The sequence below is a fragment of the Strix uralensis genome, chromosome Z (genome assembly GCF_047716275.1).
Source record: "Strix uralensis isolate ZFMK-TIS-50842 chromosome Z, bStrUra1, whole genome shotgun sequence".
NCBI lineage: Eukaryota > Metazoa > Chordata > Aves > Strigiformes > Strigidae > Strix > Strix uralensis.
The window spans coordinates 3315368-3329320 of record NC_134012.1 but is presented as its reverse complement, the minus strand read 5'-3'; the positions used below and the strand labels follow the sequence as shown (position 1 = coordinate 3329320).

Genomic DNA, 13953 nt, shown 5'->3' with positions numbered 1-13953 from the left:
AACACCTTTTTTCTTCCCTCCAAGAATCAGCATAATTTAGATTTCTATCTCCATTTCTTTTGGAGATGTAATATTTTTTTGCCATTTCCTAAGTTGTAGAGGGTATGAGGCCCATCTCAGCCAAAAGACAGTAAATGGTATAAATATCAACACTGTCCTGAACAGTGTCCAGAACTTGGAAGTTCAAATTCTTTACTCCAAGTTTTTTTGCATCATCTGTTGGAAAAAAGAGGAAAAGCACGATCAACCATTTTAATGCCTCTGCTTCTTGTAGACTTGTCTCTATATCAAGTTGTAAAGATGAGAATTATGATAACCTAGTTTACGATGTAGGGGTTTTGGTTGCAGATCATAGTGAGCAAAACCCAGAGGGGCAATGGAGAACCTGGAATGCAGAATAAATCAGCCCCTCTTTTTTTTTTTCACAGAAACTGAAACTGTCTTTCAGTTAAACATCATAAAGGCTAAAAATAATGGAGGAATAAAGTATTAATTACAAATACATTTTAGAGTTATTCTGTGAAGAACAGTGAAGCTCAGTTCCACTTATCAGTCCTATTGCTTTTCCATTTCAACAGAGGTAAAAATATCCTTGACAGCTGCCCGTACATTGCAATAATGGCTCACAACTGGTTTCCTCAGCAAATCAATGGACACAGATTTGATGGAAAAGATGGGGATTCTATTCAAGCACCTGAACACTTACTAGAGGTCTCTGTTGTATTATCACCTCCTCAAGAAGAGAACTGTGAATCTGTACAGTTCACAGAATACAGCAGTCAGCAGTGGTTCCTTACTGGAGATAAGGAACTTGCCCTGAAGAACAAGGTTTGAAGATAATGCAATTTATTTTTTAAAGAAATTAGTTTAATTTAGATATTGCTTAAAACATCTTAAATGTAGTTAAAATAATTTGAATATTTTTGTGTGTGTCTGATTAAAATGAGCACTGACTGTTGAATTTTAATACATAAATTTGTATTACTTATTTGTAAATTTGTATTTATGTTGAATGCGTTGTTTCAGGTTTTTTCTATGAGTTTGAAGGGTCGGAGTTCGCAGCCTTTGAAAGATAACAATGAAGTAATTTATCGGATTTATGCTACAGGAAGTCGGATTGTTCCCCAAAAGTCTCTGTGTCTCCTCTGGAATCAAGCTGCTGAAAGGTTTTTATTTTGTTGATCTGTTTAGTTTTCCAGTTTCTACCATGAACCTGTGTATTTGCCCAAGATGTGATAACTCTGATTAGATCATTTGCAAGTATGAAATTGATCAATTTCCTATCTGTCTTTTTTCCTAATTTTTTCTGGCCTTTGTGCCAGCACATAAAGCTTCCCATATAATAAAATGCATAGTTATTGTAGCTCAGACATTTCTCAGACTTCTACTTTTGACTTTTTTCACCAAAAAACCATTTAGATTATGTAATGATGTGTTAGGCAATGCTGACAGGCCATAAATCCCAGAATTGCATCACTTCAGTAATGACTTTTCACTCTTTACAATTGTTATCAGACAACGCTTCAAGTCCATTCTTACAAAAGTAAAGAGTTAAACCTGCATCTCTGGTATTGTTTCAGGTCACTGGCTCAGAAAGTTCCTAATTTGCTAACATCCACTCTTTTCTTTGGGTCTGTGAAGTGAACCAAAAAAACCTGTTAAGGGGCAGACTAAGGTTTTATCTAGACCAGTATCCTGTCTCTAGTAGTGGCTAAACATAAACACCCAGGGAAGAGTAAGATCAGGACAAGCAGAAATAGTAATTTCCCTAATACTATACTCTCCAGTGACTCTATGAGCCAAATGTGATTTTGTGTATTTTGTACACCAAATGAGTTGTCTACCACAAACTTGTTTAGTCTTTCCTTGCACCATCCAGAATTTCTGCACATCTTTTGACAATGATCTCTATAGGGCTATTACTTTTTGACAGAAAAGCCACCTCCTGTTTTGATTTTTTAAAATATTCCTGCTACTAGCTTAAGTTGATGTCTCCCAGTTTTTAGAAAAAATAGTGAACTGCTGATCATTTTCCATTCTTGTTGCTACTCATACCACTGCAAACCATGGAATAAAGTTTTCTGTGTATGGTCTTCAATGCCACATTATTTGATTAGCCTGTGTCTTTCCTGTTCACACAGTATAAATTAATTCAGAGAGAATTATGTTCTGTATCCTGGTGACATCTAGTTGGTTTACATATGATTTCATTAGACTGACTGGATTATATCAGTCTGTCACTGATATAAACTATTTCCCCTCAGAAGGGAGTTGCAGCAGAATTTACCTGTATGCTCTCCTTTTATCTACACACTATTACAGATCAGATGTGATTTCCACTAGAAATGGCTTAGGATGTCACCTGTAGTATCCTTTTTGAAAATCAGTTCAGCAATAAAAGAAAAGAAAACATGAATTTTAGTTTCAAAACAACAAATAGCAGTAAAAAATGAAACGTTCTCCATAATGGTGTAAAGTATCTTTCAAGTTAAGTTACAAACTGTTTGAAAAGTTGGACAGACCCGTAAATCTTGCAGAAGTTTTAAAAGCATGGGCACAAAAATTCTCTAGTGAAAAAAAATGTACATTATCATATATTTACATTTTTTTAATCATAAAAGTAAAAAAAAAGCTATAAACAATATTTTAATTTCATGTAAATGTGCTATTCTGAGAACTGCACCTGAAAGATTACACAAAACACCTCCACAATTGTTTAGAAAACTTGGTATTTCGGAGATAAGACAACAATTTTCAAGCCTGTTTACCAGGCAAATTACACAAGTCCATTTCCAACTTTGTGAATCTTTTGTTTTGCAGCTGGCTGTCTGATAGCGGGTTCTGCAGAGTGGTGGATGACACATCAGACTATGTGGAATGCTCTTGTTCTCATATGTCCATTTATGCAGTTTATGCCCAAACAGATAACTTGTCTTCATACAATGAGGCTTTTTTCTCTTCTGGATTCATCTGCATTTCAGGTCAGTTGATTTAAGACAGTTTTCTCATTAATAACAGCTGATGACCAGTAAGACTGATTGTTTTTTAGAGATTTTTAGTAATTGATGACAGTCTTTTTATTTGGAGGGGTACTGGGGGAATGTTAACTAACTTCATGGTTTTAAAGTTGCCATCTGGTCCTATATTTGCACACTGACAAATTTTACCACTGAAAAAAAAGTCCAGCAAAGAAATATGTTTCCTTATGATGTTTTATTGAACCATACAAGAGAGAAGTATGTCATTCATTTGGGGGAAGAAACTTAAAAATCCTAAAATCACCTGTGATTCTAGCAGCAGTACAGCTGTCATCTTTGTCAAATCTTTCAGACACTTTTCTACCGAGCCTGAAAGCTCTTTGATGATTTCAGTTGGCAGTTTACACTCAGAAGTGATAACCTGAGGGAGATAGATTCCACATCACGTCTGTAGAGCTCCATTGCACTCTGCTGCCTAACTGCCATCTAACATCTTGGGAGAAGCCTGAGAGTTTAAACTCATGAGGATCGTGACTCACTTCATTGACAGTGGCGATAGCGTTTGCGGAAGTCCCAAAGTGTCAGTCAGGAAGCAGGAGATCTGAGTTTTAAACTCCGCTTGGCTTCCAAAGGAGATGGAAATTACACCTTTCACATTGCAGTCAGTTCACTATTATGTTGCAGGCAATCACGGGTGAAAGTAAATTTTCCTTCTTCTGTTGATAGGCAGTGTGCAAGCAGGAACCTAAGAGTAATGGGGTCACTAAGAAAACATGTTAGAGGGATTCTTAGTCTACTCTTAAGGCACTTAAATGGGAATCTGTGTCTGCTCCTTGTGAGGTTTATGACTTCTGTACTAGATCACTGTATGAGTAACAGAAACTGTGCAAGAAGCTAAATCCCCTACTTATCCCCTCCCAGCAAACTGCCCTAACAGACTAAAGCTCGGGTTCTTAATTGTTTTAAAACCTCAGCCATGAAAAAGAAACCAAGGAAAGAGAAGAAACCCCTCTAGATATCACTTACTTCACACAAATTGATTGTTTTATTTAACAATATGAAAGAAATTTTTAGCAGATAAAAATAAACAGATTATAAAAGTTAAGCTTCTAACTTAGATTGTGTTAGTGAAAGTAAAAAAACCTAAACTATAATAAATTGTAATTACTGGTTTACAGGAAAAAAAAGTAAATTGATGAGACAAATATACCACAGAATGCAAAATGCTATATAAACTGAAGAAAAAAACAATACAAAGTAAGCCCGTATGCTGTAGAAACTAAAGCTAAGAGAAATATTTTGCTGAACTGGAAGCAATAAAGACCTACAGATCCTTGTTCAGCACTAGTCTTTTCCTGTAGTTGTGTGTCATAAGACTGTATTTTAAAAATTAGAAGAGTTTAGCCTGGTTAAGGGTTTGCCTTGGATATAATTGCAGTGCCTTTCAGCTTCTTTGGCTGGTTGAAGGTGTTTCTTTATGTGATTATATAATTCAGCGATTAACAAATTGCTCTAGATTTAAGAGCTACAAGAATATTATTTATTACTCTAACATCTCCACCTAGGTGTGAAGAATTTATAAAAAAAAGAAAAATAGCACAGTAGAGTGAAATTAGAATATTTTTTCAAAGTTTTCTTATGTAGATGTATAAATTTCAGTAGCTATTTTTTGAAAGCTTTAGAAACAGTTTTTTCTGCAATGATTTATTTCATTCATCTCTTACAAATGCTTGTACTTGAGCAACTAGGCTGTCTCAAGAAAGGATAAAAGATTTGCCTTAAGTATCCAAATTCCTGCCCTTCCTGGGGTGTGGGAGTGCACAAACAATTAATTAACTCTACATGAGCTTCTGTAGTGTTTTTCTTAGTGGCTCAGCTTTCCCAGGGTTGTTATTCTGAGAGCTACTTACTGGTAGGTAAGGGCCCCTTCACCGTTTCTGTTCTGTTCATGTTCACAGTGAATTAGTGAAATGAAAGGTGGTGTTATTCTTTCTGAGTACTGCTATAATAGATTTCTATGCTGAACACAGATGAAACGGGAGACTGGCGTTTAAGAAGGCCATAGCTGGCTCCTAAAGGAGTTCTACTTAGCTGGAGGGAATTTTTTATTTATTTGTTTCTAAAAGGATTTTTGTATGTAGCAATATGAACACTGAAGAGTTGCCTTTGCTTTGACTATTATGACAATCGTCCATATCATGAACAAATTAAAAAAAAAATAATTTGCAAAAATGACTTGTTTACATCATGCAATTATTTTAGCTCCCAAGTCTATGAAAAAGTTAAATAGATGTCAGTACTTCAGTAATAAATTCATGAGTGATCCCAGTGTGAACCAAAATGAACGTATTCTCTTGAAAAACTTGGGTTTTTTCTGTTTTTTTTTTAATGATCTGCACCTTTCAAGAGATCCAGCACTGTTGTTCTTATCTAGCATAGTTTATCAGCCTAAGCTTTAAATTCCCCTCCTTTTATTTTTTTTTTTTTTTTTTCTTGTTTCTGTGTAGGTTTCACTTTGGCTATTATCTCCCACCTTTTCTGCACCAGGTGTGCAATGTTTGCAGCTAAACTTCTCACTCACATGATGGTTGCTTGTTTGGGTACCCAGGTAAGAAAAAAGGCTGAAGTCTCTAAGTGTAAAATTATATACACCTTTGCTTTCCTTTTTCTCACTTTCATGGTCATGTCTGAACAGACCTCCTTTTCTTTTGTACAGGGTAAACATTTTTGGAAAATGTAAAATTTCAACATATGATACTTATAATTAATCCAATATTCATACTCTATGTTGCGAATTCAATTGAAATTATATATATTCTGAAAATACTTAGAGAAAACTTATGTATGATATAGCCACATGAGAAGATAGTCTTGTATGTGGAATAAAGTTTTGATGATATAATTGAGACAAAAAAATTCCCTCATTAACATCAATATTTATTAAATAGATTAATGTCAGTAATCATAAATTCTGTGGGAAAGATTTATTTTGAGTAGTAGATGATGAAAGCTCTTTTGCACTTTTTACGAAGGAATAGTTATGAAGAACTTAAATAATAAAAGAGAATTAAAAAAGCTGAAAGTCTTCCTAGTTCTCTCATACTGGTTCAAATAGTAGGTAATAGAATGTCAGCAAACTGAAAGAGCATATAAAAGGAGAATATGTCCCTCTGTCCTATAAAATGTAACTTCCTCAGCTTTGGTACACCTGGTGAAATGGAAATGGTATGGGAATGGAAATGGTATGAATAACCTCAAGTATCTTAAAATTACTTTGTGGAAAGATTCTTCAGGAAGGAGATTTTATGTATATTTTTAATGCTATAAAGATAATGTAAATACAAATTTAAATATATGCTGAAGGCAGGGATGCTGAGAGATTTTAAGCACATTAGCAGGCAGGTACTTAGAGGAATGTGTCATATCAGGGAAATACTCCAGAAAATTGAAACAGCCCTGCGTTACCTGTAAAACTGTAGCAACTGGCATGTCTGTCAGACAAACTTTTGTGTGCTGCCATGGTTAGTATACATTTCTATTCATGTTACCTAATTATATAGTTCCTTGTTGTACTATGGAGTGAGTTGATAATGTTCATCACACAACTGGATTTGAAATAGAAGGAGCAGGAAAGGTCCTCACAGCACATCTAGAGATCCCTAGATACCAGCAGGTTTCTTGTACCTTAGGCTGTAAAAGTATTTTGCCATCTCGGTTCTTGATTTTTGAAGCGTATACTTAATGTTTTTTAATAGTTCTATATAATTATACGGAAAGCTGCTTTGTTCCAGGGACCTGTAACGTGCATGGTTACTAGTGTACAAACATGCAGACTTATTTTGGACACATAGCTCATAACACAGGTAAGGACTTGCATATGGTAATTTGTCAAGATTATACAAAACAAGTCTAGTGAGGGCTTTGCAGCCCATTTTACAGTCCAATGATATATTTTGGAAAAGCTTCTTCTACTTTTCCTTTGCAGTGAATGTTGAATTGTCTGTGTTCCCAGAATTGTTTGATATTTTGCATATAATGGAACCATCCCCATCCAAGTTGCATTCTTTCTGTCTCCAATACTTTTCCATTTCTTTGGCAATATGTTCCATTTCCAGTACAGAGAATCTTGTTTCTTTTTACAGTGAGTTTATTTCTCACAGAAGTTCTTGGGTTTTTTTTTTGTTTGTTTGTTTGTTTTTGTTTTGTTTTTTTTTTTTTTTCTATAAGGACTCCTTAGCAGGTCTTTGGAAACTCCATTAACTCCCTGGACAACCTGTGCCAGTTCTTAGTCACCCTCACAGCAATAAAGGTGTTTCCTGGTGTTCAGAGGGGACCTCCTGTGTTTCCATCTGTGCCCATTGCCTTTGCTCTGTCACTGAGCACCACTGAAAAGAGCCTGGCTCTGTCCTCTATGCATCTTCCTTACAGTTATTTATATATTTTGATAAAATCCCCCTGACCCTTCTGTTTTCCAGGCTGACCAGTCCCATCTCTCTCAGCTTTTCCTCACAGGAGAGATGCTCCATCCCTTACTTATCTTGGTGGCCCTTCATTGAACTCTCTCCAGTATGTCCCTGTCTCTCTTGCACTGGGGAGCCCAGAACTGGACATGGGACTCCAGGTGTGGCCTCACCGGTGCTGAGCAGAGAGGAAGGATCACCTTCCTCATCCTGCTGGCAATGCTTTGCCTAGTGCAGCCCAGGGTACCATCAGCCTTTGCAGCAAGGGCACATTGCTGGTTCATGTTTAATTTGGTAGTCACAAGTACATGCAGGGCCTCTTCTGCCAAGATGTTTTTCAGCTGGGTGGCCTCTAGCATATATTGGTGCATTCATTCAAGCAAAGTTAAGTTTTGCTGTTTTAAGACATTACATAGTTAAAATCATAGAATCATTTACGTTGGAAAAGACCCTTAAGATCACAGAGTCCAACCATTAACCTAACACTGCCAAGCCCACCACCAAACCATGTCCCTAAGCACCACATCTACACGTCTTTTAAATACCTGCAGGGATGGTCACTCAACATTTCTCTTAAGTCTGTTGCATGCATTTAGAGCTGTTGACTAATTTTGGTTGGAAGCCACTCTGCAAACTTTCTGGTTTAGACCCCTGCTCAAAGCAAGCCCAGCTTAGGTCAGTTGCTCAGGATGCTGTCCAGTTGAATTCTGAGCATCTTCAGCAGTGGAGATCCCACAGGCTGTCTGGGCAACCTGGTCCAATGTTTGACTACCCATTGTGAAATTGTCTCGCAATATCTAGTTTAAATTTAATCTGTTGCAACTTGTATCCGTTGTATCTCATGCTGTCAGTATGTGTCTTCAAGAAGAGTTTGGTTCCCTCATTTCAAGACATTTCTATGAGGTAATTTATAAAAACAGTGATAAGATTTTTCCCCCCTCCCACAATCTTAAGACTGAAGAGCCCCAGGACTTCTGTATATTTTGTGGTCTGAATATCTTGGTGGACCTTGACTGAACTTGCTCCAGTGTGTCAGTCTCCTTCCTGTGGTGAAGATCCCAACTGTATCCAGATGTGGTCACACAAGTGCTGGAATAGAAGGGAAGAATCACTTCCCTTTACCTTTTGCTTAGCAATACGAGGCTGCTTTGCAACAAGGCATACTGCTGACTCATGGTCAATCTGCCATCCACCAGAACCCCAGGTCTTCTTCTGCAGGCCCGCTCCCTTGCTGTTTGGCCCCTGCCTGTGCTGTTACATGGCATTACCCTGTCACCAGCTGTAAGACTTTGCATTTGCCTTTGTTGAGCTTTGTCAGAAGTCAGACCATTTTTCCAGTCTGTTGAGTTTCCTTTAAACAATGGCATTACGAATCACCTGCACCCAGATTTTTGGGTCCTCCTCAGACTTCCAGTGCAGCCCTCTGTCCCATCATCTACACCCAGATGCTTTAAATAGTATCAGCCACTGTATCCCAACTCCTGAGGAGCACCACTGGTAATCAGGCTCCAGCTGGACTTCATACTGTTGATCACAACCTTTTGAGCCTCACGGTGCAGGCAATTTTCCACTCACTTTATAATCCATTTAACCAAAGCATGTCTCAGCATTTTAATGGTAATACTGCAAATACCACAGAAACCATGTCAAAGGCCTTGCTAAAGTTAAGGAAAACAACATTTGCTGCACTTGCCTTGGCTGGTCATCTCCTTATGGAAGGAGATTGGGTTAGTCAGGCATGATTTTCCCATCATAAATATACGATGGTTGTTCCCAGCCACCCTCCTGTCCTTGCCCTAGGTACAGCTTCCAGCAGGTCAGGCTGGTTGGTGTGTAGTACAGAGGTCTTTTTTCCAGGCGTGTAATGATTCATCTCTATGCCTAAAAGTCAATCCGAGGGAAGGAGAAAGAAAAATAAATTTGTCTCTGTACAAGAAACATCTTTAAATATGGTTTTAGAGGGTGATTTTCATAACTATCTATATCTTAGGTGAAGAGTTGATTCCTAACTGCATGTTCAAAACTCTCAAAACCTCAGAATAAGTCATATATTAAATAGTATCACAAACCAGAGTTTGTTGCACTTTGAGTAATTATTTGTGTGACTTGCCTTGCTTCTCAGTTTCAGTCTAGTTATTTCATATCTTTATCACCCTTAGAGTTACTTAGCTGCAGTAGTGAACTTATATGTTAGTGAATTTATAAGTTAGTGAACTTATTTCTGAAGATACCCTGAACATGATTTCTTTGATTTACTGATAGAATTTTAATTCCAGGTCTTAACAAGCTGCTAAACTCGCGTTCCTCTATTCTCAGGCCTGTGCTGCAGCTGCTTTGCTGTAAAATGAACATCACGCTGTCACACACACACACTTGCCAAAGAATGTATAGTCAAATCAGGTAGAGCTATGGGAAACATTTCACTTGAACAGCATATTCAACTGAAATTCATTTTTCATGAAACTAGTCTAAGTCAACCTCTCTCCAAAATATGCATGGAAGAACCTAAACAAAGTCATTTTTAAAGCTTGACCTAAATGAAAACTGAAATAAAAAGTTGCTGCATTTTCTGTTAAATGTGGCTTTATTTAAATGTTATAAACGTATCTCTTTTAGATTTTCATATATTGACGTGCAAGCGTATTGTCACTAGTATGCCTAGCAGTTCTTATCTGCTGACAATTCCAGGTTTCAAATAGTAACTCCGGTGTAACCTCGTAGGTTTCTTCTCAAGGTTGAGCAGGAACATAGACATGGGCATGGCTGGAGACCGGCTCAGGTAGAGACTAATGGCCCAGGGCTGAGTGTAGGTGGAGACTGCAGCTGGGACTGGTCAGGACTATTAGGGTCTGTTAGTGCACTCAATGCCCTGACATAAAGGCAGCTTCTCTCGTTTTTATGTTGATCTGTAGTAAGCATTTTAAACATGAAGGGAGGGTTTGAATGTCCTTGTTTTCAGTCTTTCTTCCCATAAGTAGAAAAAATTTTGAGAATTAGTAAAACTATATATAAAGAAAAACTATCTGAAAGGCATGTACTTCATGGGTGGAGAAAAGTGGGAATTGTTATTGCAGGGAAAGATTACAGAAGGTAACAGATTACAATTAAGGTGTAAGAGCATAAAAATGCCATTATTGCCTTTGCTTCTTCATGTACAAAAGTAATACTGAGAAGTCAGATATCTCTGGCTACTGGAGTGCTACGCTTGGTTCTAGCTGATGAAGGACTTAGGACGTGGGAAAGTTAACTTCATCTTGGGCTCACAGGATTTTCTGTTTTTTCTTTAAATACACTTCATTTAAACTTTTATATAAAATACTGATCTGTGCAGAATAATTCTTGAGAACAGTTAAATGTGTGGTGTAAATATAGTAATTTAGTTTAGTCACAGAGATACTATTTAGAATGGTTCTAAGTCCTTTTGTTATTCATTCTTAACCCCTAAAGTCCATGGCTCGCCTGATCTCTTTTCCTTTTGCTATGCAATTGTTCTGGAAGTTTAGAAAAAAACTTTTGAAAGAGGATTTTAGCAGGGTAACTGCTTACCCAGTGGGCTAGCTCGGAGAGGAAGTAAAGACAGCTTGTCAGCAGCTGTTGAAGAAAAGAAAGTGGCTTTAAGGCATGGTGGAAAGAGAAGGGATATGTTTGACAAGAGTGAACTGAACTACTGTGCTAGCTGTTCTGAACAGCTGAAGGAAAATCTTTATACGGTTAATTGTGTTGTGATGTGTTGGCATATGTTCTGGCTGGAGAGAACTAGCCTGATTAGGAAGCCGAAGTCAAACAGAAAACTCTAAATGGAAGATGTTTGTACAGCTATACCTACCTACAAGTATTCAGACAGTATAAGTGTGATTAGATATTTACCATACAATTACAAGTTTTGTGTTTTTGTTAACCAATGACTTTGTATGAGAGGAGTTAAGACATTTTTAACTGAGAACTTATTATGTGAAAATCATCACTTACTAATACCTAGCTTAAATACAAGTAAAATGTTAGTACTTTACATTTTTACCTAGTAATGTTTAGGCAGTACTAGGCACTGGATTTGTACCTATTCAATCTCAAAGCACTCTACAGACTGAAGGAAGCTGGTGTTTCTGTGTGCACTTACATTTTTACCAGAGAAAAGCCTAAGAAGCTTTTCAGGTTAGCTCCCCTGTTTTATACATACATGAATAATTACTTTTCCTCTAATATCTGTACTGGATGTTTGTTAGGCTTGTAGTAATTTTTTTTTTTTTTTTTTTTTTTTTTTAATTTCTACCTGTGCAGTAATTATTATTACCCGTAGATGGCAGTCAAACCTTTTCACCATATTGCTCAGAAATTTGCTCTTCCAAGACTGTGCCTGCTCTGTGGATGCTCACAATAATTTATTATTCTGTCAGTGATGGGGAATGGTGATTCACAATATCCAGCCTTCATTTCATTCTCGGTGTGTCTAGAGCTTCCAGTGTTAATGGAGCATTTGTAAAGCATTCAAGAGTGGATGTTTCACCAAGCGTTTGGTGAAACTCACTGGAAAGACATAAAAGGCTAGGTATTTCTAAAATGTTTTTATTCTTTCCATTCTGATATTTAATCAAAGAATCATGCCTCTAACAAGCATTATTTATTGAATCATTAGTTAGTCATAACATTTTGTTTGTTTGTTTAACCAGCATGTTATAAGTTCATGCAACAATATCTTAAATGCAAAAGGGAAAAAATTACTGGGCTGAGATTTTCAGTTTTGGAGTAAATTTAGTGAAGATTTGTGTATCTGAAAAATTGAAATATAATGAGAACATACTTCACAGTGTCTCAGTACAGTCATACTAATCAATAAAATTCTCCTTTTCAAAAAACTACAAACCTAGATTACAATCTTAATAGGAACCATTCCTTATGGCTCCCGTGCTTGGCCTGGGAATTCCCAGGCAGAAACACATGAATAAGCACTTTGTACGTGGCTTGTGCATGTTTACTTAGCTTGATGCATCTTGTCCACATTAAATTTCAGTGTGGATGCAGGGGCCATGCCTACAGCACAGGCTGAGTATTACAAATGACTTGAACATGTGCTAAATTCTCCATTTGGATTTTTTGTGTGTACATTGCTGAGCTGCTCTGTAAATGTGCAGCAGCTATTTCTTGGAATATTTGAACATTCCCAATCTGTTTACAGCAATGATTGTGTACAAATGGCCTGCTATTCTTCTGGACAGTAATGCAAAATTAAAGTGTAACAGTCAGATAGAAAAAAAGGCATATGGGGAACTGTGTCATCCTATTTTTGTCAAACAATAAGTGTATATTTTATAATTTAACCAGTCCTCAAGCTACAGTAGCACTTAGCAAAATCATCCATCACTGTAATATCTGTAATAATTACCAAGCTGGCAAGCCAAAATGATCCTACCATTGACTTTGGTAGAAATGCATGATGAAGAATTATACTCACTGTGTTTAAGTGAAAGCTGTGCATCATTCAGCCCAAGCAGAAATACAAAAATACATGTCAGTTACATTTTTTAAGAAGAAATTGTGCAAGCAATCCTAGTTTAAAAAATTGTTAAACATTTATATGAAAATTATAAACTGCCTTGGTGGAATTGTTGTTTTATTATTTGGACTTACTCAGATGTGCAGGAAGACAGAAAACACAATTCTGCCAGAACTGAGATAAATTTTAAAGATGTGATGAAATCTCCAGGGGGTGATGAAGGAGCAGGATATGAATGAATGATCATAGAGCCTGTAGCTTCTGCCATTGCATAGAAGTGAAACATCTGCATTAACGGTGAAATGTTGCTTCTGCTGTATTGTTCGTCTTAACCATTCTCTTCCAAATTAGGGGAATTCTCACTTTCCCCCATACATAACCAAAACCCCAAAGAAATGGTCATGTATACTGGGATAGGGGCAGATTGCAAAGCATATTCCAGAATGAGGTGGATAGAGTGATCCTCTGTACCATCCACCACAGGGGCAGCTCGTGGTTGAGTGCCTGCCTCTGTCCTGCCAGCAGAGACAAGCCTTCGTGTCAATTCAGGCCTCCCTTACGGTAAGCCAGTGCTTTTCAGTCAGCTGATGGGAAATACTAATTAAAGGGCTGTTTCTGAAGAAGCCTGGTGCAGAGCTTCACTAAACTCCGTGTCTGTATGAAACAGGAAACTCTTATGGAATAGAAAACAACAAATATTACTATACAGTTAGAGCCCAGTTGCCCAGGGTGAGGGAATTTGCTTCATAAAACCTAATTGTCTTTGAGGACAACTAGGCCTGAGATTGCCTTGCTCTGATTTCCTTGCTGTAACCTGACAGCAGTAAATAATGCTGAACGTGGTACCATCGGCCTTTCATGAAGTGGAGCAACCCATGAGGTTTGAGAGGGCACAGAGGAAACAGAAGAGAACTGGACCCAGTGGCCCAGAATTGGTGCCCACTCTAGAAATTCAGCTCCACGTTAATGTGTTTTTTCCTGTTACTCTTCAGTGTGAAATGTTTCAGAAGAAGAATGATGAGTA

At 37.3% G+C, this 13953-nt stretch overlaps 1 protein-coding gene across 1 annotated transcript in view; it reads left to right on the top strand.

Annotated features, from left to right (window-relative positions):
• The window catches only part of ADGRV1 (adhesion G protein-coupled receptor V1), a 296614-nt gene that overhangs the window by 127438 nt on the left and 155223 nt on the right, over positions 1-13953 (top strand). Inside the window, exons 82-85 of the mRNA XM_074856164.1 lie at positions 579-828; positions 1027-1166; positions 2821-2981; positions 5486-5586. Of these exons, the coding sequence (XP_074712265.1) occupies positions 579-828; positions 1027-1166; positions 2821-2981; positions 5486-5586 (652 nt within the window). The remainder of the gene's footprint in view (positions 1-578; positions 829-1026; positions 1167-2820; positions 2982-5485; positions 5587-13953) is intronic.